General features: G+C 38.0%; 1 protein-coding gene across 2 annotated transcripts in view; it reads left to right on the top strand.

Moving 5' to 3' along the window:
- The first annotated feature begins 1,782 nt into the window (after positions 1-1,782).
- Positions 1,783-26,302, top strand: part of BRD10 (bromodomain containing 10) — a 134,060-nt gene continuing 109,540 nt past the window's right edge. For both annotated transcript variants that reach the window (XM_086685215.1, XM_025927397.2), the window contains exons 1-3: positions 1,783-1,880; positions 2,193-2,984; positions 23,571-23,771. In XM_086685215.1, coding sequence (XP_086541341.1) covers positions 2,392-2,984; positions 23,571-23,771 — 794 coding nt within the window. In that variant the 5' untranslated portion in view covers positions 1,783-1,880; positions 2,193-2,391. The remainder of the gene's footprint in view (positions 1,881-2,192; positions 2,985-23,570; positions 23,772-26,302) is intronic.

Raw genomic sequence — 26,302 nt, 5'->3', positions numbered from 1 at the left:
TTTAAAATGCTTGATTTCTAGGACATAATTGCCAGTTTCAAGCTAGAGCATTCTGTGTAAATAGAAACATATGTGCATCTTTCTCTTTTTACACAAATTTTTAAATGCTTATTTATTTTTTGAGATACAGAGAGAATATGAGCGGGGGAGGAGCAGACAGAGAGGGACACAGTATCCAAAGCAGGCTCTAGAGGCTGCGAGCTGTCAGCACAGAGCCTGATGTGGGTCTGGAACTCACCAGCTATGAGATTGCAACCTGAGCCAAATCGGTTGCTTAATCGACTGAGCCACCCAGGCACCCCAAGATTTGCATCTTTCTAATAGAACATAAGAAAATAGTAATATCTGCTTTATGGAACCATTACACTCTTTCACCCCACTTACTTTAAGCATTACCTAATTAAAGTGAATGAGGGGTCCACGTTTTAGACATTCAAAAGTAATTTTTATTTTTTTATTTTATTTTTTTTTAATTTTTTTTTCAACGTTTATTTATTTTTGGGACAGAGAGAGACAGAGCATGAACGGGGGAGGGGCAGAGAGAGAGGGAGACACAGAATCGGAAACAGGCTCCAGGCTCTGAGCCATCAGCCCAGAGCCTGACGCGGGGCTCGAACTCACGGACCGCGAGATCGTGACCTGGCTGAAGTCGGACGCCTAACCGACTGCGCCACCCAGGCGCCCCTCAAAAGTAATTTTTAAATGTATGGTGACATTGTAAGGCTAACGACCTGACTAATACTGTGCAGCTTAGACTTGAAATATTTCAAAACTTTATAACCCCAAGGATTTTTAGTAAGTTTCCATTCCCTTCCTTTATTCTTAGCAGATCTCAAGAATGGAGGTGGGAATATGTTAATTTTAACTGAAAACAAGACATTACTTAAAATAGGAATTGGTCAAGAACTGGACCAGAGTTTTAGAAATTAACAGTTTTACAAATTATCTTTTTTTTTTTTTTTGCATGTGAACATATGTTTTAGTTGGTCGAGTCCTTGAACCTGTTTTCTAAACTATAAAATTCTAGTTTTATATTAAAAACCCGGCAGTTACATGGGTGAAGGTAGGTACAGAAAATCAAATTTACAACTGGATAGGATTTACATTTTGTGCCTTCTCACTATTCATTTGCCATTAACAAGGGTTTTATGGAGCAAGGTCCTTCAGAATTAATTTTAGTTTTTCTTCCCCCCCCCCTTTTTTTTTTTTAACATTTATTTATTTTTGAGAGACAGAGCAAGAACAGTGGAGGGACAGAGAGAGAGGGAGATAAAGAATCTGAAGCAGGCTCCAGGCTCTGAGCTGTCAGCACAAAGCCTGACATGCGGCTCCAACGAAGGTACTGTGCGATCATGACTTGAGCCAGAGTTAGAAGCTTAACTGACTGAAGCACCCAAGCGCCCCAGGATTAATTTTAGTTTTTAGGGCTTTTAGGGTCTTGCAAAAGAAAAAAAAAAAAACTCTCACTTTCTTTAAAAGCCCTTGGGCCTCTTCGGCAGTGGCGAGTACTCCTGCGCAGGCGCCTTGCTTCTCTCCCCACTCCGCCCCTTAACAGTAGTCTACATGCTGATGACATAATTGGTCCGCGCAACGTATAGGCCTCGGAGCCGGTCGCGCAACCCAAGTCAGGGCTTTTGCGTAGCTGGGCGAGACGCGAAGGGGGTGGGTGGGGCTGTTCTACTACGCATGCGCACCGTGGATGGCGACGGAGCCCTTTTTTTGCCTCTTTCCAGAGCCTGGGGGGTTGCTTGAGTGCCCTCCCTCTTCTTCGCCGCCCCTCCCCTTCCTTCCCCCCGCCCTCGGCCCAGCGGGACTTCTAACTGACAGTTGTCGCCGGGGCCGTTCCGCGCGCCGCCTCCTCCTGCCCGGGTACCCCGCAGGTAGAGAGGGGGCGGGAGCGGGTGTAAGGGGAGAGGAGGAGGAGCCCCAGCCTCCGCAGCCCAGTGCTGCAGCCCCCTTCGGGGCGGCTAGAGAAGAATCCTCACTTCCTCTTCGTCCCCTCCCAACCCCCTTACGGCCGGCCCGGAGAGGGTGGGGCGCCGAGGCCGCGGCAGCCAGGCCTAGCCTGGCGGGTGAGGAGCAGGCGGGCGGGGCGCGAAGGGGTGAGGCAAAGGAGGGCCTGGCGCGCTCCGCCGCCGGGGGGAGGGGAGAGGAGGGCACCTAGGCTCTCCTCTTCTCTCCCCCCTCCCCAGCGCGCCATGTAACCCCGCCCCGCCGGCTACAAGCTCAGGACCCCCGCGGGTAGCGAGCTGAGCAGGCGGCTGAGAGGAAAGCCCAATGCGGCTGGGGCTGCGGGGCAAGGCCGAGCCCTGAGGAAGCGGCCCGCGCTCACGCGTTCCCCGGCGCCTCGATCGGCGTCTCCACACGGCCCAACGTGGTTCTGCCGGGGCCATGAGCTTGCCCGAGACGCCGGGGGAGATGGAGCCTGCCGGGGAGGAGGAGCGGCCGCCACCAGCGACCAAGGAAGAGGACGACGAGGAGGAGATGGCAGTGGCGGTCCCCGCCTCAAGGCCGGCTCAAGGGAGGGGTACCTCTTCGCAGGAGGAGGAGGACGACGAAGAGGAGGAGGAAGGGGCGATGGTGGTCGGGGGCGGTGGCTGCAAGGAGCAGGACCTGACCTATGAGCTGCAGCAGGGCTACCGCATCCTGGGCGAGTTCCTGCAGGAGAAGCACCGGGGCCTCACTGCCCCCTTCCTGCAGCCCTTGGGGGGCGTTGCCTTCGGGGAGGCTGAGGTGGCTGAGGGGCCGCGCAGCGGGGGCCGGGGCGGTCGCGCCCTCCCGCAGCAGGTCGGGCAGGGCTTGTGTCTGCTGCAGATGGAGGAGAAGTTCGCCGGCGGCCAGTACCGCGGCATCACCGAGTTCGTGGCGGACTTCAGGTTGATGCTGGAGACATGCTACCGCCTGCATGGAGTGGACCATTGGATCTCCAAACAGGGCCAGAAGCTAGAGATGATGCTGGAGCAAAAGTTGGCGCTTCTTTCTCGGTAAGTGAGTCCTGTCCCCAGTGGGACTGATGGAGTGACACAAACATCGTCGCACGTGTCCGAGGATGGGTTGGGCCAGGGGACGGGGGGCGTAGCTGTTACGTGCAGGGTTGGTGCTGCAGAACCCGGGAGGAGGAGCAGGCCTGAGTGGAGGCCCACAAGGGTGTGGTGGGTGTGTGGTGAATGTACTCATTACCCAAATGGAAAGCGGAAAGGGAGTCGAGTCCTGAGCGCAGAAGAACAGGTAAAGTTTGTAGATAGAAAGTAATATGGTACCCATAGGAAGAATTACGGGGGTAGGGTAGAGGGAAAGAAAGTTTTAGTGAGATGGGAGATGGATCCGCCACTTTTAGACAGTTTTAACATGACGTTAGAAAAGGTTTTAGGATGAAGTATCGTTAGAAAAATGTGTTTGGCTTATGTAAAAAGATGGTCGTTTCAAACCGTTTAAAAAATGTATCTTTTTTTCACTACCCATGTCGACCGTCGGAAATTTACGGATTGTTTTTAAATGGTTAATGATTACTCTGGCGTATTCCTGATCTTTTCTCTCAGCTTCATATGAGGAGACCGAATTTTTGTGATAATAGTGGATGCATCAACACAAAATTTTTAAAACGTTTAGATTTTTGTGTTTATTCTACCAGAAATCAGAGTCAATTCAGATGGCACTGTGCTCTTGATATAATCCACACAAATAGCCAGAGTCAATTATTTTTCTTTAGTCAGAGAAAATAATGTAACACAAGAGATACTAAAATAAACATATTTATAAATATATATTTGATGTGAACCAAATTAATTTCTCAAGTGGAAATTCTTCAGGAATAGAAAAATAATTGAATGTTGGAAATGGTAGTTGAAGTGGAATAGTAGTTTGATTCTTTACTAGCTGAGTGAACTTGAACAAGTCACTACCTTTTTGGCTTCAGATAATAATAGTATCTCATGGGGTTGCTGTAAGATTAAATGAGTTAATAAGTGTAAAGTCAACAGTGTCAGTTCCATAATTAGTCTAAGTTGTAACCATTACAATATTAGCAATAGTAGTTGAATAAATGAATATTTTCCTCATTTCCTGGGCCTTATACTAGTGCTTTTATGGAATAGTTTCTGAGAAGTTGTAGGTTTTTGGTCCTTGATTTATTTTATTTTTATTTTATTATTTTATTTTATTTTATTTTATTTTATTTTATTTTATTTTATTTTATTTTATTTTATTTTATTTTATTTTATTTTATTTTTGAGAGAAAGGAAGAGAGAGAATCTTGAGCAGGCGCCACACTCAATGCAGTGCCTGACGTTGGGCTCGATCCCATTACCCTGGTATCATGACCTGAGCCTAAATTAAGAGTTTAATGCTTAACTGATTGAGCCAACCAGGTACCCCTGGACCTGGATTTATAATGGTAGTTTAAAAATAATCTAATATGTCATTGGTTTCCCATACGATGTTTTCAAGACTATCAGTGACTTCTTTCACTGAAAACAATAGTTAACCTAGTGCTTGACTCATTAGAGGGCCTCTATTTAAGGAATTTCTTCTTGAATCCTTTCATAAAATACAATCATTTGGTAATGATTATTCACAGATTTGCTTTTAATACTTTATTTAATGTTATTATACTTGTGTAGTGTGTTTGTTACTATTGTCTCCACAGAGTCATTATAGTTATGACTTACAAAGAAAAACAATCCATTCACACGTCACTTTTTTTTTTTTTTAATTTTTTTTTTTTTCAACGTTTATTTATTTTTGGGACAGAGAGAGACAGAGCATGAACGGGGGAGGGGCAGAGAGAGAGGGAGACACAGAATCGGAAACAGGCTCCAGGCTCTGAGCCATCAGCCCAGAGCCTGACGCGGGGCTCGAACTCCCAGACCGCGAGATCGTGACCTGGCTGAAGTCGGACGCTTAACCGACTACGCCACCCAGGTGCCCCTCACACGTCACTTTTTTAAGTGGTAAAATATACTCCAACTTGATGTCACAGGATTTTAGACTTGGAAGGCACCATAGCGTTCATCTAGTCCAAGCATCCAGATTTACAAATGTGGAAACGGCTTTAGCATGAGATTGCATGAAAGTGCTAAGAAGTAGCATATTGATTTGGATGAATTACAGGTGTTTTCAAAAGTTTATGTGTATAATAAATACTTTTTGAGCCCGACAAAAGAACAAGAAGACTGTTGAACATAAAGTTAATTTCTAAATGCTTAGTTAGAATGATTCCTGGTGGCTAATGCTCAGAATGCTGTATTCCCATATGGTCTAATAGCATCCATACTTAGAAATTAAACTTAAGGGGCCCCTGGGTGGCTCAGTCGGTTAAGTGCCCGACTTTGGTTCAGGTCATTATCTCGCAGTTCATGAGTTCCAGCCCCAGGTTGAACTCTGTGCTGATGGCTAGGAGCCTTGAGCCTGCTTCGGATTCTGTGTCTCCCTCTCTCCCTTTGCCCCTACCCCGCTCATACTGTGTGTGTGTGTGTGTGTGTGCGCGTGCGCGCGCATGTCTTAAAAATAAACATTAAAGAAAAATTAAACTTAAGACATTCTCGGTTGACTCCAAAGCTCAGGGGTTAGAGCACTGGTCTTGTAAACTTAAGACATTCTGTTGTTTATAAACATAATGACATAATGTATTTCTGACATTATTAGTTCAAGAGATAAAATTCTTGCATTTTAGTAGCAAAAACTAAAAATGTGATGGTCTCAGATGAAGTTTTGAGTCCTTCAATTTTATTGTATTTGATGTAAGTAAACATTTTGTAATTAATTATTAATAAGTTTGCCAGACCACACTTGTAGAATTCATTTCTTTTTCTATAATAGCCTAAAATCTGAGTTATTACTAAATAAATGCTTTGAGTGGGCATAACTTTGAGGAAAGTGTGGGTTATAACTGGTATAAATTAAGATACATAGATGTTCCAGAACAACATTCTGTGAACCGGCCACATGAGTATGATTTTTAGCAGTTGACTCAGATACCTTGTTTGAAAACACATGGTATGTGGTATTTTAGTAATAAAAAAAAGATCTCTTAGATATTATTGAAGTTTTCTTTTGTCTTATATATATTTGTAAAACATTGAATTCTTATTTTTAGATTATTGTAAAGAGAACTTTACAGCTGCTCCACATACTGCTGAGCTTTTAGCGAGCAAGAAATGAGATACAGTAAAGAAAATGACACATTATCATGGTAGAGCAGCCCAATAGTTTTAGTACCCTGGACTATGGACACAGTGTTTAATTTGAATCTCAGTCTAAGTCATTTGTACTATCAGAGTATTAGGCTAGATTATTTGTACAGATTAGTATCTGCCAAAGCTAGACATTCAGCTTCCTGAGATCAAAAGATAAGCCCAAGCCTATAAACATAGTTTAGTAGGGAAACAGAGACTTAAAAAGATAACGATTCTATAATGGACATATAGACAGGTACACGGGGAATTTAAGAGGGAGACCTAAATCTGAATGGGAATAAGTGTGCGGATGGCAAGTGAGAAGAGGAAATGAGAAGGGGGAAAGAGATTAGGTAAAAGATAACGTAAAGACATTTATACCTGAACAATTATTGAAGATTGCTGCTGTATATTTTTTGGAGGGCTTCAGGGTGGCGTTGTAGAATGCTCAACTATAGTGAATGCAAGGTATGAAATGCAGTGTTTCTGGGAACTACAGATGCTTCTGTATAGCTACAGTGTGGTCTCCAGAGTAGAGTTTGCACCCCAGCAGATATGCAGGATGATTGGGGTGAAGGAAGAAAATACTACAATTTCAGTATATTTGTTTTTTTTTTTTAATTCTTTAATCTCTATTTTAGTTTACTTTTTGGTGTATATAATAGCATTGCATGTATAAAGTATACACTTATAAATATACTTTTATATATAAATATATATTAGTGACATATAACAATTTGTTTTATGTATATATTATTTATGATAGAACTAGGATTAAGATTTAGACAACAAATCTATTCTCAAAGTTTTATATATACATATATATACGTATACATATGTATATATAGTGGCTAATATACAATGTGTACAGTGTGCTCTTGGTTTTTGGGGTGGATTCCCGTGGTTTATTGCTTACATACAATACCCACTGCTCATCCCAACAAGTGCCCTCCTCAATGCCCATCACCCATTTTCCCCTCTCCCCCACACTCCCATCAACCCTCAGTTCTCTGTATTTAAGTCTCTTATGGTTTGCCTCCTCCCTCTCTGTTTGTAACTGTTTTTTTTTCCCCTTCCCTTCCCTCATGGTCTTCTGTTAAGTTTTTCAAGATCCACTTATGACTGAAAACATGTGATATCTGTCCTTCTCTGATTGACTTATTTCACTCCGCATAGTACCTTCTAGTTCCATTGACATTGCTGCAAATGGCATGAATTCTTTCTCATTGCCAAGTAGTATTCCATTGTACATATAAATTGCATCTTTATCCATTCATCAGTTGATGGACATTTAGGCTCTTTCCATAATTTGGCTATTGTTGAAAGTGCTGCTATAAACATTGGGGTACAAGTGCCCCTAGGCATCAGCACTCCTGTATCCTTCGAATAAATTCCTAGTAGTGCCATTGCTGGGTCATAGGTAGTTCTATTTTTAATTTTTTGAGGAACCTCTACACTGTTTTCCAGAGCGGCTGCACCAGTTTGCATTCCCACCAACAGTGCAAGAGGGTTCCCATTTCTCCACATCCTGTCCAGCATCTACAGTCTCCTGATTTGTTCATTTTAGCCACTCTGACCAGCGTGAGGTGGTATCTCAGTGTGGCTTTGATTTGTATTTCCCTGATGAGGAGTGACGTTGAGCATCTTTTCATGTGTCTGTTGGCCATCTAGATGTCTTCTTTGGAAAAGTGTTCATGTCTTCTGCCCATTTCTTCACTGGATTGTTTTTCTGGTGTTGAGTTTGGTAAGTTCTTTTGTAGATTTTGCATACTAACCCTTCTTCCAATATCTCATTTGCAAATATCTTTTCCCATTCCATCGGTTGCCTTTTAGTTTTGTTGATTGTTTCCCTTGCAGTGCAGAAGCTTTTTCTCTTCATGAGGTCCCAATAGTTCATTTTCACTTTTAAGCCCCTTGCCTTTGGAGACGTGTCAAGCAAGAAATTGCTGTGACTGAGGTCAAAGAGGTTGTTGCCTGCTTTCTCCTCTAGGGTTTTGATGGTTTCCTGTCTCACATTCAGGTCCTTTTTCCATTTTGAGTTTATTTTTGTGAATGGTGTGAGAAAGTGGTCTAGCTTCATTCTTCTGCATGTTGCTGTCCAGTTCTCCCAGCACCATTTGTTAAAGAGACTGTCTTTTTTCCATTGGATATTCTTTCCTGCTTTGTCAAAGATTAGTTGGCCATACATTTGTGGGTCCAATTCTGGGTTTTCTATTCTATTCCATTGGTCTAGGTGTCTGTTTTTGTGCCAATACCATACTGTCTTGATGATTATAGCTTTGTAGTAGAGGCTAAAGTCTGGGATTGTGATGCCTCCTGCTTTGGTTTTCTTCTTCAATATTACTTTGGCTATTTGGGGCCTTTTCATACAATACAGATTCCACACAAAGGTTAGGATTGTTCTAGCTTTGAGAATTATGCTGGTGCAACTTTGATTGGGATCTCATTTAATGTGTAGATTGCTTTGGGTAGTATTGACATTTTAACAATACTTATTCTTCCAATCCATGAGCATGGAATGTTCTTGTGTCTTCAGTTTCGTTCATAAGCTTTCTATAGTTTTCAGCACACAGGTCTTTTACATCTTTGGTTAGGTTTATTCCTAGATATTTTATGGTTCTTGATGCAATTGTAAATTGGGTCAGTTTCTTTATTTCTCTTTCTTTTACTTCGTTATTGGTGTATAAAAATGCAACCGATTTCTGTACGTTGACTTTGTATCCTGCGACTTTGCTGAATTCATGTATCACTTCTGGGAGTCTTTTGGTGGAGTCTTTCAGGTTTTCCATGTAGAGTATCCTGTCGTCTGCAAAAAGTGAAAGTTTAACTTCTTCTTTGCCAGTTTTGAGGCCTTTTATTTCATTTTGTTGTCTGATTGCAGATGCTAGGACTTCCATCACTATGTTAAACAACAGTGGTGAGATTGGACATCCCTGTCGTCTTCTTGATCTCAGGGGGAAAGCTCTCAGTTTTTCCCTACTGGGGATGAGATTAGTTGTGGGCTTTTCATAGATGGCTTTTATGATGTTTAGGTATGTTCCTTCTATCCTGACTTTCTTTAGGGTTTTTATTAAGAAAGGATGCTACGTTTTGTCAAATGCTTTTACTGCATCTATCGACAGGATCATGTGGTCTTATTCTTTCTTTTATTAACGTGATGTATCGCACTGACTGATATGCGAATATTGAACCAGCCCTGCAGCCCAGGAATGAATCCCACTTGATCATGGTGAATAGTTCTTTTTATATGTTGTTGAATTTGATTTGCTAGTATCTTGTGAATTTTTGCATCCATGTTCATCAGGGATATTGGCCTGTAGTTCTCCTTTTTTGTGGAGTCTCTGTCTGGTTTGGGAATCAAGGTTAATTCTGGCTTCATAGAATGAGTCCGGACGTTTTCCTTCTGTTTCTATTTTTTGGAACAGCTTGAGAAGGATAGGTATTAATTCTCCTTTAGATGTCTGGTAGAATTCCTCTGGGAAGCCATCTGGTCTAGGACTTTTATTTATTGGGAGAAATTTGGTAACTGATTGAATTTCTTCACTAGTTATGGGTCTGTTCAAATTTTCTATTTCTTCCCGTTTGAGTTTTGGTACTGTGTGGGTGTCTAGGAATTTGTCCATTTCTTCCTGGGTGTCCAGTTGGTTGGCATATAATTTTTCATAGTATTCTCTGATAATTGCTTGTATTTCTGAGGGATTGGTTGTAATAAATTCATTTTCATTTGTGTTTTTATCTATTTGGTTCCACTCTCCTTTTTGAGGTGTCTGGCTAGGAGTTTATCAGTTTTCTTTATTTTTTCAAAAAACCAGCTCTTAGTTTCATTGATCTGTTCTACTGTTTTTGTTGTTGTTGTTGTTGTTTTGATTCTGTATTGTTTATTTCTGTTCTGATCTTTATTATTTCTCCTGCTGGGTTTGGTGTGTCTTTGCTGTTCTGCTTCTAGTTCCTTTAGATGTGCTGTTAGATTTTGTTTTGGGGATTTTTCTGTTTTTTGAGATAGGCCTGGATTGCAGGGTATTTTTCTCTTAGGGCTACCTTTGCTGCATCCTAAAGGGTTTACATTGATGTATTTTCATTCCATTTTTTTCCATATATTTTTAAATTTCTTCTTTAATTGCCTGGTTGACCCATTCATTGTTTAGTTGAATGTCCTTTAAATTCCATGCATTTGGAAGTTTTCCAAACTTTTTCCTGTGGTTGATTTCAAGTTTCATAGCATTGTGATCTGAAAGTATGTATGATCTCAATTCTTTTGTATTTATTGAGGGCTGTTTTGTGATCTATCTTGGAGAATGTTCCATGTGCAATCCAGAAGAATGTATATTCTGTTGCTTTAGGATGAAAAGTTCTAAATATATCTGTCAAGTCCATCTGGTCCAGTGTATTATTCAGAGCCATTGTTTGTTTATTGATTTTCTGTCTAGATGATCTGTGCATTGTTGTAAGTGGAGTATTAAAGTCCCCTTCGGTTACCACATTCTTACCAGTAAGATTGCTTATGTTTGTGATCAGTTGTTTTATATATTTGGGTGCTTCTGAATTCAGTGCATAAACATTTAGTTAGCTCTTTACAACTGTCACAACTTTACTGTCTTCTAGGGAACTTGAATATAAATGCACTGTATGAGAGTTAGTGACCCAGGGAGCCTTCTGTTTTGCCTGTGCTGAGAAGTGATTGCTTCTCTATGATAAGGAATAGCTGTAGTGGTAGTAAGATGTTCAGCAGAGCAGTCCTAACTTAGTAAAAATGCTTATCAAAATTGTTGACGTTGGTAAGGCACTGAATGCTATTTTCTTGTAAATAAAAACTTAACCTTTGTGTGTACCTTAGAGAAAATCAAGAAATGGAAAATTATTTTAAGCAAAATATTCTTATTAAAAATTAATTATGATAGTCTGCAGTTCTTTTGGAAATTTAATTTTTTTATTTGGTGCCACTTCAGTTACAAATATAGGCCTTGAAAGTTTTGTTTGTTTGTTGTTTTTATAAGGACTTTTGCAATTCCTGTTGAACTTGCCATCTTGCATTTTGCTAATGAATGCCTTCTTGTTTAATCCTTTGCTTTCACTTTCCCCTCTCCATCTATTTGGTGAATGAAATAGTTTAGATCACTTCGTACTTACAACTTTTCTCCTTTCCACTCTATTGTGCTATTACTTAAGCTGTTTATCTTCTGAGTCTTCCTTTGGCTGTGTTTTTCATTATAACTGTGGATAATCACTGAAGTTATGCCTTTAGATCTTCTTAAATCTATTCTTGTATGGCAAGAGCATTTATTTTTTATAACTTTATCAGTAAGACTCTCAAATCAATATTTTGAGCTTTCCCTTTTGTTTTAGTTTCATATTTCTGTCCACAGAACTTTTCCAATGGGTTGTACAACTATTGTATCTGAAAATGTTAAAAACTAAGTTTATTTCTAACCCAGATCTCCATGGGGCGCCTGGGTGGTGCAGTCGGTTAAGCGTCCAACTTCAGCCAGGTCACGATCTCGCGGTCCGTGAGTTCGAGCCCCGCGTCAGGCTCTGGGCTGATGGCTCAGAGCCTGGAGCCTGTTTCCGATTCTGTGTCTCCCTCTCTCTCTGCCCCTCCCCCGTTCATGCTCTGTCTCTCTCTGTCCCAAAAATAAATAAACATTGAAAAAAAATTTTTTTAACCCAGATCTCCTTCTAATTTTTCTGTTTTTCTTTTCAGCTTTCTCATTTTTCTCCATGGTGTCACTATTGTTTCAATCTGAATATATCAAATTCATCGTTGATTCTTACACTTTTCATTCAGTACATACACACTATCATCATGTTCATTGCTGAGTTCCTGTTGCTCAGCAAATATTTTGAATGAATGAATAATGGGAATGAATATAATTAGTATTCTTTCTCTACTCTTTCCTACTGATGTAAAACTGTTCTTTCTGCAAAGTCCAAGTCCTTGATGAGAAAGTAATCACACAGTATAGAGCAGTTGAGTAAATATGAATGAAAAAATATCACATGGGAAGCTGGGAAGATGGCAGAGCAGGAGGACCCTAAGTTTGCCTTGTCCCACAGATACAACTAGGTAACATATCATATCAATGTAAATACCCCAGAAAACTACTGGAAGACTGGCAGAACAAATTCTACAGCTAAAGGTAGAGAACAGGCCACATGAAAGAGGGTAGGAAGGGTGGAGATGCAGTTGGAAGCAAAATCCTGGCCATCGCGGGCAGTAGGAAGTCACAAGTGCGGAAAAGGGCAAGAAACAGAGTATCACCCTGGGGAGTCTGCATGGGAAAGCTAAATCCCTATAACATTTGGCTTTGAAAATGAGAGGGGCTGAATTCGTGGGTTCTTATAACTAACGGAACATAAAGTTTGGAATTTTGAAAATCAGTAGGCTTGGTTCTTGGAGAGCTCAGAGGATGTTAGGAAGCTGAGACCCTCAAAGAGACACCTTGACAAGTGTAATATTCCCATTATAGGTATTTCAGAATAAGAAGAGAGAGAAAAGGGAGCAGAAAACTTATTTGAAGAAATAATAGCTGTAGACTTCCCTAATCTATTGGGGAAGGGCACAGATATGCAGATCCAGGAGGCACAGAGATCCCCCAACAAAATCAACCCAAGGAGGTCCACACCAAGACAAATAGTAATTAAGGTGTCAAAAATTAGTGACGATTTTTTTTTTAGTGGCAAGAGAAAAGAGATACAAACAAGGGAAACTTCATGAGTTTGCCTGTCAGCAGATTTTTCAGCAGAAACATTGTAAGCCAGAAGGGAAGGGCATGAAATATTTAAGGTGCTGAAAATGAAAGATCTGCAGCCCAGAATACTGTACCCAGTTAAGACTATCATTCAGAATATAAGGAGAGATAAGAGAGTTTCTCAGACAGAAACTAAAGGAGTTCATGACCACTTAATCAGTCCTACTAGAAATCTTTGAGTGGAAAAGAAAGACTATAAATAAGAGAATGAAGAGTAGGAAACACAAAAGCAGTAAAAGTAAGTATATCTGTAAAAATCAGTCAAGAGATTCACAAAATAAGAGGATGTACAATGACAGTATATACCTAAAATGTAGGGGGAAGAGGAATAAAGAACAGGTTTAAATTTATGAGACCACATATACAGAAGATATTCTATGCAAACTGAATGGTAACCACAAATTCAAAAACCAGTAATAGAGATGTAAAGAATAAAAGAAAGAAATTTAAGTCTATCACCAAAGAAAGCCAGCAAACCATGAGAGAAAGACAAGAAAGGATCAGAGAAAAATTTCAATAACTATTTTGAATGTAAATGGACTAAATGCTCTAATCAAAAGGCACAGTGTGACAGAGTAGATAAAAAACAAGACCAATCTATATGCTGCCTACAGGAGAGTCATTTCAGAAGAAAAGATGCCTGCAGATTGAAAGGGGATAGAGAAACATTTATCATGCAAATTGTTGTCAAAACAAAGATAGGATAGCAATATTTATATTGGACAAACTAGACTTTAAAACAAAGACTGTAACAAGAGAGAAGAGAGAAGGATACTACATAATAATCCTACAAGAACATATAACAATTATAAATATTTATGCACCCCACATGGGAGCACCCCAATACATAAAAAAATAAATATAACGGAACTCAACAATAATAAAACAACAATAGTAGGGGACTTTAACACCCCACTTACATCAGTGAACAGATCATCTAAACAAAATCAACAAGGAAACTGGCTTTGAATGACACATTGAACCAGATAGATTTAGCAGATATATTCAGAGCGCTCCACCCTAAAACAGCAGAATACATATTCTTTTCAAGGGCACATGGAATATTCTCCAGAATAGAGCATATATTAGGCCACAAAACAACTCTCAAGAAATTCAAAAAGATAGAAGTCATATGATGCATATTTTCTGACAATGCTATGAAACTAGAAATCAACCACAATAAAAAATCTGGGAAGACCACAAACACGTGGAGGTTTAATAATATGCTAGTAAACAATGGGGCAACCAGAAATCAAGAAGAAATAAAAAATTACATGGAGACAAAAATAAAAACAAAATGGTCCAGAATCTTTAGGATGCAGAAAAGCAGTTCTAAGAGAGAAATTTATGGCAATACAGGCCTCCTTAAGAAGCAAGACAAATCTCAAACAACCTAACCTTACAGCTAAATGAGATAGAAAAAAGAACAAACAAATCCAAATCCAGCAGAAGGAAGCAAACAGTGAAGATTAGAGCAGAAACAAATGATACAAAACTAAGAAAGCTAGGAGCTTGTTCTTTGAAAAGATCAATAAAATTGATAATCCCCTAGCCAGACTCATCAAACAAACATAAAACAACAACAACAAAAAAACCCAAAACTCAAAATCACAAATGAGAGAGGAGAAATAACAACCAACACCACAGAAATACAATTACAAGAGAATATTATGAAAAAACTGTATGCCAACAAATTGGACAAACTTAGAAGAAGTGGATAAATTTGTGGAAACATAACTAACCAAATTAGAATCAGAAAGAAATAGAAAGTTTGAATAGACTGAACCGGCAAATAAATTGAATCAGTAACCAAACAACCACCCAAAAACACAAGTCAAAGACCAGATGGCTTCACAGTTGAATTCTACCAAACATCTAAAGAATTAATAGGTATTCTTCTCCAAGTATTTCAAAAAATAAAAAAGGAAGGAAAACTAACAAATTAATTCTGTGAGGCCAGCATCATCCTGACAGCAAAACCAGATAAAGACACCACTACAAGAGAGAACTGCAGGCTATTATCTGTGATGAACATAGATGCAAAAATTCTCAATAAATACTAGCAAACCAAATTAAACAATATGTTCAGAAAGCCATTCACCTACATAAAAAAAAAAAAAAATCATTCGCCACAATCAAGTGGAATTTATTTCTTGGTTGCAAGGGTGGTTCAGTGTTTCCGAATCACTTAATGTGATACGTCAAAAACATTTGACAAGGGGCGCCTGGGTGGCGCAGTCGGTTAAGCGTCCGACTTCAGCCAGGTCACGATCTCGCGCTCCGTGAGTTCGAGCCCCGCGTCGGGCTCTGGGCTGATGGCTCAGAGCCTGGAGCCTGTTTCCGATTCTGTGTCTCCCTCTCTCTCTGCCCCTCCCCCGTTCATGCTCTGTCTCTCTCTGTCCCAAAAATAAATAAACGTTGAAAAAAAAAAATTAAAAAAAAAAAAAAACATTTGACAAAATACAACATCCATTCACAATAAAAACCCTCAACAAAGTAGGTCCAGAGGGAATATATGTCAACATGATAAAGGCTTTATATGAAAAACCAACAGCTAACCTCATTCTCAGTGGGGAAAAACAGAGATTTTTGGCTAAGGTCAGGGGGAAGACAAGGATGTCCACTCTCAAACTGCTATTCAACATAGTACTGGAAGTCCTATCCACAGCAATCAGACAACAAAAAGAAAAGGAATCCAAATCGGCAAGGAAGAAGTGAAACTTTCACTATTTGCAGATGAAATGATATTGTATATGGAAAATCCGAAAGACTCCACCAAAAAAGCTAGAACAAACAGTTCTAACATTTATATGAAATCATGAAAGACCCCAAATAGCCAAAGCACTATTGAAAAAGAAGCAAACCTGGAAGCATCACAATTCTAGACTTCAAGTTATTACAAATCTGTAGTAATCAAAACAGTATGATGCTGTCACAAAAATAAACACACAGATCAGTGGAACAGAATAGAAAACCCAGAAATAAACCCAAACTTTATGGTCAATTAATTTTGACAAAACAGGAAAGAATGTCCAATGGGAAAAGGACAGTCTCTTTAACAAATGGTATTGGGAAAACTGGACAGCAACATGCAAAAGAAAGAAGCTGGACCACTTTCTTACACCTATTAAAAAATAAATTCAAAATGGATTAAAGACCTAACTGGGAGACCTGAAACCATCAAAATCCTAGAAGAGAATACAAGTAGTAACTTCTTTGACATCAGCCATAGCAACTTTTTCCTGGATATGTATTGTGAGGCAAGGGAAACAAAAGCAAAAATACACTTTTGGGACTACATAAAAATAAAGAGCATTTGCACAGTGAAGGAAATCAAACTGAAAGGCAAGTCGAACAAAACTGAAAGGCAACCTCTACAGAATGGAAGAAGATATTTGGAAATGACATATCTGATAAAGGGTCAGTATCAAAAATATATAAAGAACTTATGAAACTCAATGCCAAAAAAAAAAATGCAATTAAAAAATGGGGAAGACATGAACAGACATTTCTCCAAAGAAGAGTACATATGGCCAATAGACACATAAAAGAATGCTCAACATGACTGATCATCAGAGAAATGCAAATCAAAACTATAATGAGATATCCCCTCACACCTGTCAGAATGGCTAAAATCAACAGCACAAGAAACAACAGGTATTGGCGAGGATGTGGAGAAAAAGGAACATTTGTGCATTGTTGGTGGGAATTCACACTGGTGGAGCCACTGTGGAAAACAGTATGGAGGTTCCTCAAAAGTTAAAAATAGAACTACAATTCAGCATTTTCACTATGGGGTGTTTATGCAAAGAATACAAGAACACTAATTCAAAGGGATACATGCACCCTGATGTTTATAGTAGCATTATCTACGGTAGCAGATTTTTATCGTAGAAACTCAAGTGTCCATCAGCTGATGAATGGATAAAGAATAGTGGTATGTATCTACAATGGAATATTATTCAGTCATAAAAACAAAGGAAATCTTGTTATTTGCAGTGACATGGATGCAAGCTAGAGAATATAATGGTAGGCAAAATAAGTCAGAAAAAGACAAATACTATATGATTTCACTTGTGGAATTTAAGAAAAAAAAAAAAAACAAGCAAAAGGAAAAAAAGACAAACCAGGAAACAGACTCTTAACTATAGAGAACAAATTGATGGTTATCAGGGAGGAGGTGAGTGGAAGAATGGGTGAAATAGAGGATGGGGCTTAAGGAGTGTACTTGTGATGAGCACTAGGTGATGTATGGAATTGTTGAATCAGTATTGTATACCTAAAACTAATATAACAGCATATGTTAACTATACTGGAATTCAAATAAAAAAATTCATAAAAATATTTTAGGTTTAAAATAAATCATTTAATTATTTATTTTTGAGAGAGTGTGAATGGGGGAGGGGCAGAGAGAGAGGGAGACAGAAAATCCCGAGCAGGCTTCATGCTGTCAGTGCAAGAAAGATGGAATGTCTGAGACGGATAATTGGTTAAGAGAGATGAGATCAGCAGTTTGTCAGGTATGATGGGTCCCAACTACCTGATATGTGGATAGCTAAAAGGCTGAATTATATTAGTGCAAATGAAGGAATCAAATAAGGGATTGGAGATCTGGATGATGATGGGTTAAAAATGCAAGGGGAATAAGAGTAATAACTGGGAGAATAGTAGGTAAGGAAGATCAAGTAAGAAATAAATTTCATAGTCTAATAATACCTTTTTTTGTAGGCATGAAGACTTTTTTTCTTAAAACTTTTCTGGATATTCAGTACAGCTGAATATGAGAGTACTTGTTTCCAAACTTTTATGATCTGGCTTCCCAAGCAGAAAATATTTTGAATAGGTACCCCCAATGTATCTATATTTATTTATCAATCATTTAATCATATTCTGTACTATTATATTTTGTATATTGTAAAGTGTTACAATCTAAATACTTAAACATGAGAGATAAGCATATTTTAAAATAAGTGTTAACATTAATGTTACAAAACGTTAGTTTTGGTGAGGGCATTGTGATATTTCATTAGTTTTGAAAACCTTGGTTAATACTTGACTGTAGAACTATTTGAAAGTTTTGTTTTATATTAAATTTATTTTAATACTTGGCTTTAATGACTTTTGTAGTTCAGAGCTCATAAAGATGCATACATCCAGATGGAATGGCATTGTAAGCTGGGCTGACTATATTAGACAGGCAAAAGTTTTTGTTGAAATAAACCAATGAGAGTTTTGTCTTCCCTAATTTCAAATAGTTGTTCTTGAAGTCTAATAATACTACGGTTCTACTTTGATGGATAATTTTCATTTGCCCATCCAAATCTGTTCTCCACTCTTGTGCACTGTGCTGTGTCCCAGGAGGCTGATTTCTAAGGACTGCATCAACTGGTCTGCCTTGTGTTCTGGCTTTTGATTGGGTTCAGTCAATGGGAGGCACTGACAGGAGGACTGGAGAGAGGTCAGGATAGCCTAATGGCTTTCGCTTTGCTGGGCTATATGTCATCAGTAACTGTGCTCCATCATTCTGTGGCCCTCTTCTGTAATTATAGCTTCCTTTGTTCTAGTAATAATCCCATCTTTTCCCCCTTTTTGGTCCAGAGTGATGATAGCTCCCTAGCTAGCCCAAGAGTGCTTCACCATCCCTTACTAATTTCCCTTAACGTTGGCTACGCATTTGTGAATAGTCTTTTCGTTAAACATTACATCCGTTTTAGTATTACCTTGCTAGCACTCTGAGGGCTGTAGTCGCATTTAAAAATTTTGACTGAAACTCTTTATTTAGAATATTTTTAAACAGATTAGATAATTTTGTTTCCAAGTTTTAGTTGTACAGATAGAGTTTTTATAGGTGACACATTTCTTTGTTTTGATAGCAACAACGAAAACCACATAATAAGGGAAACTTTTTCAAACATCTGTTTTTTGGGGGTGGGCAGTGTTAGTGCATGTATTAACCATAAGTAAAGCTTAAATAGCAATTTACTTCTTTATTAATACTTAACTTGAATAATTTGAAACAGAATTAAGCCTCTGAATTCTGAAATTTGGAATGTGTTAACAACACAGAAAAGACCTTTGGTGCTTTATGTGAAAAAAAAAACAAAAACAAAGGGTAACTAAAACTCAATGAGTCCACTATAATTATTGCTTAGCTTTTGCTTATAGTTAGCAATCTGTTATTTTCAAACTATTGCCAGAGTGATTTCATAAACTAATTTTCCTAGTAGTACAAAAGCTTGAATTTTGGAAAGGGAGAGTTATTTTAGTGTATGATTTGATTGTTGATTGGTTGTCTGACAATTCTTATTTGGAGGTAAGATTTATTTTTGTCTTATTGCATTTTATTCTCTGATAAATGAAACCCAAGTAGTTAGTAACAATTGTTTGATAGGTATTTCACTCTGGAGAAAATAGATGGCTGCAATTTTTCAACTTGAATTATGTCTGTAAATTTAAAATGAAAAATAGCTTGGCTTGTATCCTTCCATATATCTTGTCTGTGTGTGTGTGTGTGTGTGTGTGTGTGTGTGTGTGTGTGTGTGTGTGTGTGGCTCTGAAGTTACATCCATTAAAAAAACAAAATCCTTATTCTCCTGGAGCTTTTATTCTGGTGAGTTGAAAAATTACCAAATAAATAGGTAATTATACAATATAATGTCGTGGTAAACAGGAAGGAAAAGAAATGGGTAAGGGAACAGAGTAACAAGGGATCCTTTACCAGTTATGATGGTCAGGGAAGTCCTCTCAGGAAGTCCTCTCAACTGCTGTTGAACAGACATTAGGATAAAGTGATAATGCCTAGCCATACAGATACCTGGGGGAAGAGTGCCTGAAGTGAGGATGAGCTTGATCAAAGGCAAAGCTGATATTGGTGTGACTAAGAATAACAGAGACATTTGTGGCCAGAACACAAAGAGCAATGAGCAAAATGGTATAAAATGAGGTCTGGAGTGGTTGATGAGGGTCATATCACACTGGTCTTATAGGCCATCAGAATTTTGGTTTTTAAGTGTAACTGAAAGGCTTTGGAGGAGACAGAGCAGGGGGATGACATGATCTGATTACCTTTCGAAAGGATGACCTGGGTTGCTGAATGAAGAATAGACTGTAAAGAGATCAGAGTAGAAGCCAGGGTGCCTGTCACAAAGAGATTGCAGTAGTCAGATGAGACTTTGAACTTGTATACAAACACACATGCTACTTGGTGCCATATATATGTTTACATATACTTATTTATATGTGATTGCTTTTGGCTTAAAAGATATATTCAGAATTTTTTTCACATTCAGCAATGTAATGTAGACATCTTTTATAGTGAGTACATACAGACTTCCTTACTCCTTTTGATGGATGGATGTTATTCCATGTTATGGTACACATTATTTAATCCATGTTGTATAAAAGGACATTTATGTTTACAGGTTATTCTTTTTACTTTTTTATTTAAGTTTACCTATTTATTTTGAGAGAGACAGAGACAGCATGAGCAGGGGAGGGGCAAAGAGAGAGGGAGAGAGATAATCCCAAGCAGGCTCTGTGCTGCCAGCTGCAGAGACTGACACCGGGCTTGAACTCACAAACCGTGAGATCATGATCTGAGCTGAAACCAAGAGTTAGTCGCTTAACTTACTGAACCACCCAGGGCCCTTGGGGGTTATTCTTTTTAAAAGTACTCTGTGCAAACTGTGTGTGTGTGTGTGTGTGTGTGTGTGTGTGTGTGTGTGTGTGTATTATTGCTCACAGTTGTGGAGATACGCCTGTAGGGTAAATTTCTAGGAGCATGAAGGGTCAAAGGATATGTGCACGTTAAATTTTAATGATTCTTACCAAATTGACTTATAAAAATGGTGTGCCCATTTTACACATCCAATATTGTATAGAATTATTCTTTTCTTACATTCTCCCCAACACTGAAGAATATGTCTTTTTAATCTTTACATGTTGATATGAAAGGTACATTATAGTTTTCTTTCTTGTATTTTAATTATGAATGATAACTATCAAAGCATATCCATTTTTATTTCTGATGAGTAGTAAAGGATATTAATTTCTCTTTGAATATTTCTCTAAAGGATAATTTCTGAAAAAATACTGTTTAAAAAGTAGTTTATATAACTTCATCTTTTCTACTTGTAGGACTTCTCTACTTGAAGTTAAAGGGTAAAATTTGGTTGCTGACTTGTTTACATAACAATTTAGCTGTGTGTCTTACTATTTCCCTCAACTCTCCTTACTCCCAGTGCTCTGCATATACTGTGACCTCTGAGAACTCATGTTTCAGTGCATTAATGTTCTCTTTCATTAGTATTGATGAGGAAGTAATTAAAATTACTTTTATCACCAGTTTATTAACTTTTGGTCCACATTCCTTATTCCCAGCCCAATTAGCCATCATACAGATCTACGCTATTGTGCATAAAATAATCACAGCCTGAAACAGTGTGGCTACATTAGCCCAAATTCTTCAGGATTAGTTGAAAACTAATTTAAAAGTTCATGACCTACTTAAAGCTAAATCAGTTACATTATTATCCCCTATAACAAAGAAAATACATAACAGTGCCATAGTTCAATAGAACCTTGTAGTTGTACCATTCATGGGATCTAGATGGCCTGAGACTAAGATTGTTATAAAAGTTCTTCTAATTTAAAGTAATAAACCACTGTGAACAAAGTCCAAGATGGACAGGCATTTGATTGTATTTCATGCCATTAAGGTTTGTTTTGTTGAACCTTACCCTATTTTAAGAAAAGCTTGTAGGAAAGCAGGAAAATTTGATTACAGGGTCAACTTTTAATTTACATAGATTCTAATCGAGCGTATTGAATGCTTACCTGGGGTATTGACTTGATTTTGCCATTGTAGAAACAACACCATGTACAAAACCTTCAGAGGCTCTGGAATATTTTGCAAGGTAGAAGAGTAGGTATTTTCCCTGATGCTTTTTGTAATTCTCCCTTTTACAGATAAAAGTTCAGAAGTCAGGTTTTAATTTAAACTTTAAAACTTGATAAGATTAATGTTTTTTTCGCCAGTGTAAATTTTTTTTATGTTTATTTACTTATTTTGAGAGAGAGAGAATGAGTATGCGTGTGCTCACCAGCAGGAAAAGAGCAGAGAGAGAGAGAGAAAGAGAGAGAGAGACAGAGAGACTCCAGGCATACTGCACACTCAGCGCAGAGCCTGTTGTGGGGCTTGATCTCACAATCGTGAGATCATGGCCTGAGCCAAAATCATGAGTTGAATGCTTAAACGACTGAGCTACCCAGGCATCCCTTCCATTATACATTATTTTAATCAGTTATTTCAAATTCATTAAGGGGATATATGGATAATTAAACTCCTGAGAAACTTTTTCAGCAGTATTTTCAAGTCCTAGTCTAATATTAATAGAACATTATAGAGTAGAGAGACATTTGTGGTGACATTGAAGAGGTAATCTTAATTCCTAGATTCTTATTATAGGTTAGTCAGTTTTCTGAATTTGCACTTATATGTTGTAATACTTCATTTGTTTAGAATTTCTTCAAAGTGTTTATGTACCATGAATTTACTCCCTCAAAATGTTTTTGTAGTATCGTTTATTCTCCTATACCATTGATAAGTAGTATGAAATACATGAAGAAAGGTAAAGATGAGCTGCATTTATTTTTTTTTTTTAATTTTTTTTTTCAACGTTTTATTTATTTTTGGGACAGAGAGAGACAGAGCATGAACGGGGGAGGGGCAGAGAGAGAGGGAGACACAGAATCGGAAACAGGCTCCAGGCTCTGAGCCATCAGCCCAGAGCCCGACGCGGGGCTCGAACTCATGGACCGCGAGATCGTGACCTGGCTGAAGTCGGACGCTTAACCGACTGCGCCACCCAGGCGCCCCAAGATGAGCTGCATTTAATTTTGCAAACAATAAACTTTTTTTCCATTAAAGAGACAGTGTTTTAATGCTTAATTTTAGTGCTAAAGATTTATATATTTCTTTTTTTTTAATTTTTTTAATGTTTATTTTTGAGAGAGGGAGACAGAGCATAAGTGGGGGAGGGGCAGAGAGAGAGGGAGACACAGAATCTGAAGCAGGCTCGAGGCTCTGAGCTGCCAGCACAGAGCCTAACGTGGGGCTCGAGCCTGCTGACCACGAGATCATGACCTGAGCTGAAGTCGGACACCTAACCAACTGAGCCACCCAGGCGACCCAAGATTTATATATTTCTTAAATGTAGGGAAGGGACTATCACTCAGTCTGATTTTATGATATGGGTAAGGAAAACTAGAAATTAACGTAGGGTGAATAAAAATCTGGAGCATAGGGGCACCTGGGTGGCTCAGTCAGTTAAGCATCTGACTTTGGCTGAGGTCATGATCTTGTGGCTCTTGAGTTCCAGCCCCATATTGGGCTTTCTGCTGTCAGAGAACCCACTTCAGATCCTCTGTTTCCCTCTATCTGTCCTCCCCCTGTGTGCTTGTTCTCTCTCTCTCTCTTTCTTTCAAAAATAAACATGAAAAAAAAAAATCTGGAGCTTAGTTAGTTAAGTAAGGTTTAACTATATACTTTTTATATAATTAGCAAAAGGGATTATTCTTAAGATGCTGGCTAAGTGGGTTTATTGCTTACCCAGAAGGTTTAACTTTATGAATTGACTTATTCTTCTCCAAGGCACCTGAGAGAAAAGACAACGATAGCAGTCACATCTAGAGGCTATTATGGACTGGAGGATGAGAAGGGAACTGCATGTACCTCAACAAGGCGTCGGTCAACACCACGAAGTTTGGCAGGCTTGACAAGTGGAGTTTTTGAGTCAATAATGGTTCAAGTTTTGAGACAGGAAGAACAGCTGAGAGCAAAAGAAGAAAAAAGGTAAATGTTAAAAAAAAAGTTTCATGTTTAAATTTCTAGGAACTACTTTTCAAAGAGTAGCTTATATAACTTTTGTGTGCCCATGCCAATTTGGGCCCATTTTAGTAGTGATGCAAAATACATGGTCACCAAGTGTATGAATTCATAATGAAATAATCACAGTGAAATTTGTTTAAAAATATAATTTTAAATTTTAATCCAAATTACTTTGAAACTATAAAAAATAATTTTGACAAAAGATTTCAGAATGCCTTCTAGATTTCTAGAATTATAAATGGAAATAGAAGTATTATCAAATTTTAAATTAAGAGAGTTTTATATAGATTTGTATAGCCTTAGAATAGTTTCACATACATTTAAAATTAAAAGAAATTACAAAGATTATGTAGTTCAAAATGACACATAGGTTTACCTCTGCTAGTTTCTCCATTGGTATTAATTTTCTGGATACTCAGCTTACTCTGGGCTCATCAAGAAAGAATGTTGTGCTTAATTAGTGTTACCTTCTAGGATCTGGGAGCATGGACTAATGGCATTTATGTAACATTTTATTTATAACAAAGAGACAAGGGCCCAGAGAGGTGAGTGATTACTCAGAAAAGACTGGTGATTTTTATACTAAATCAAATCTCAGACTCAAACTATGGTAGGAATGATTGCTGATATAATAGGGAACTGCTAATGCTTACTCAAAAGCAATTTATAATATGTTGTTGCTACTTTCATAGTAATAAATTTAGCTTGCTTTGATAACTGTATGATTAAAACTCAACTTTGAGACTTTCTTCTACCATACTTTTTATTCTAGTGATTAATTCAGAACCCACTGTGAAATGCTTTTTTTTTTTTTCCTTCTACAAAACCTCATAGAACTACTCTTGCTATAAGAAAGGGGATTTTAGGGGCGCCTGGGTGGCGCAGTCGGTTAAGCGTCCGACTTCAGCCAGGTCACGATCTCGCGGTCCGTGAGTTCGAGCCCCGCGTCGGGCTCTGGGCTGATGGCTCGGAGCCTGGAGCCTGTTTCCGATTCTGTGTCTCCCTCTCTCTCTGCCCCTCCCCCGTTCATGCTCTGTCTCTCTCTGTCCCAAAAATAAATAAATGTTGAAAAAAAAAAAATTTAAAAAAAAAAAAAAAAAAGAAAGGGGATTTTATGGGAAGGGATAAAGATTAATCCCACAATAGAGTATAATAGATTGGAATGGAGAGAAAATGAAGAGGAAGGCTTGTAGGAAGAAAGCTGTAGTAGTCTAGATCTCCACTACTGATGACCAGAAATAGGGAGAGAGAGGTCAGATTGTTATGGGAACAAGTAACAAGACTTACTTAATACCTTCCTTGATACTAAGGGGGAACAAAGATTAAAAAAAGACAAAGATAAGTCAGGACACAGTTATAATCATGGTGATTGAGCAGTTACGAAGGAGAAAAAAGAATGGTAATCATTTATTGAATATGATTATTTGCCAGGTTTAGCTCTAGGCATCTTACATGTATTTAACATTTGTCCTGACACAGAGAGATTAATTAACTTGCTCAAGGTTAGGCAGTTTTTGAGTGGTAGTCAGTATTTGAACCCAGGCAGTTTGGCCCTGAAGGTTGTGCCCCTAAACAGTATGCTGATTTATGACTTGTAAAATGATGGAATGAACAAAGAAAACAGAAGAGTCTAAGTCCATCGTATGGGGAAAGATCAGTAAATTCTTTTTAGTTAGTTGTTTGAAGTGATAAGAGAAACATTTAATCATTCAAGTAGGAATGACTAGTAAAAAACTAGAAATATAACAATCTTTTTGCTTCCTCCGATTTTACATGTGTTTATGTATTAAATGTCTTAGTGTTTATGTATTATGTTTATGTATTAAATGTCTTATTTTTTTATATTTTATATTTTTTATATTTTATATTTATATTTTATATTTTAATACATTAATTAAATGTATTAAATTATGTATTAAATGTCTTAGTGACTATGATAGTTTCATGGAGTAATATGAATTAAAGTCTTTCTTTGGGTGTAGTGTTAACTTTTGATTTTTAAGTTGTAAATATTTTAAAGATGAAGCAAAGAATAAATAAAATTATAATAAAGGCCTGTGTACCCACTACTTAGCAGTTTTTAAAGAAATTAACGTAGATAAAATTGATTCCCTGTATTTTCTCTTTGTCCCCAGAAGAAACTGCTCTTGTCATTCCCATGCCTTTTATTATTGAATTTTAATAATTCTTTTATATATTATGGATACAAGTACTTTGTCAGATATATATGTATTGCAGATATTTTCTGTCTATGGCCTTTCATTTTCAGTGTTTAATTTTAAGAAAAAGAAAATTTTAACTTTGGGTTTTTTTGTTTTTTTGTTTTTTTTTTTTGATGTTTTGTGCTTTTTAGGACTTAAGAAATCTTAGCTTACCCAAGATTATGAATTTTCTCCCTTTTTTCCCAGAAATTTCTAAATTTTTATTTTATGGTTAGGTTTGTGATTCATTTGAACTTAATTTTTTTTTAACTTAATTTTTATATGTGGTTTGAA

The sequence above is a fragment of the Puma concolor genome, chromosome D4, assembly GCF_028749965.1.
Source record: "Puma concolor isolate L17-30 chromosome D4, mPumCon1.1.hap2, whole genome shotgun sequence".
Classification (NCBI taxonomy): domain Eukaryota; kingdom Metazoa; phylum Chordata; class Mammalia; order Carnivora; family Felidae; genus Puma; species Puma concolor.
Note: the sequence above shows the minus strand (reverse complement) of the source record. Positions and strands in the feature narration are given on the sequence as shown.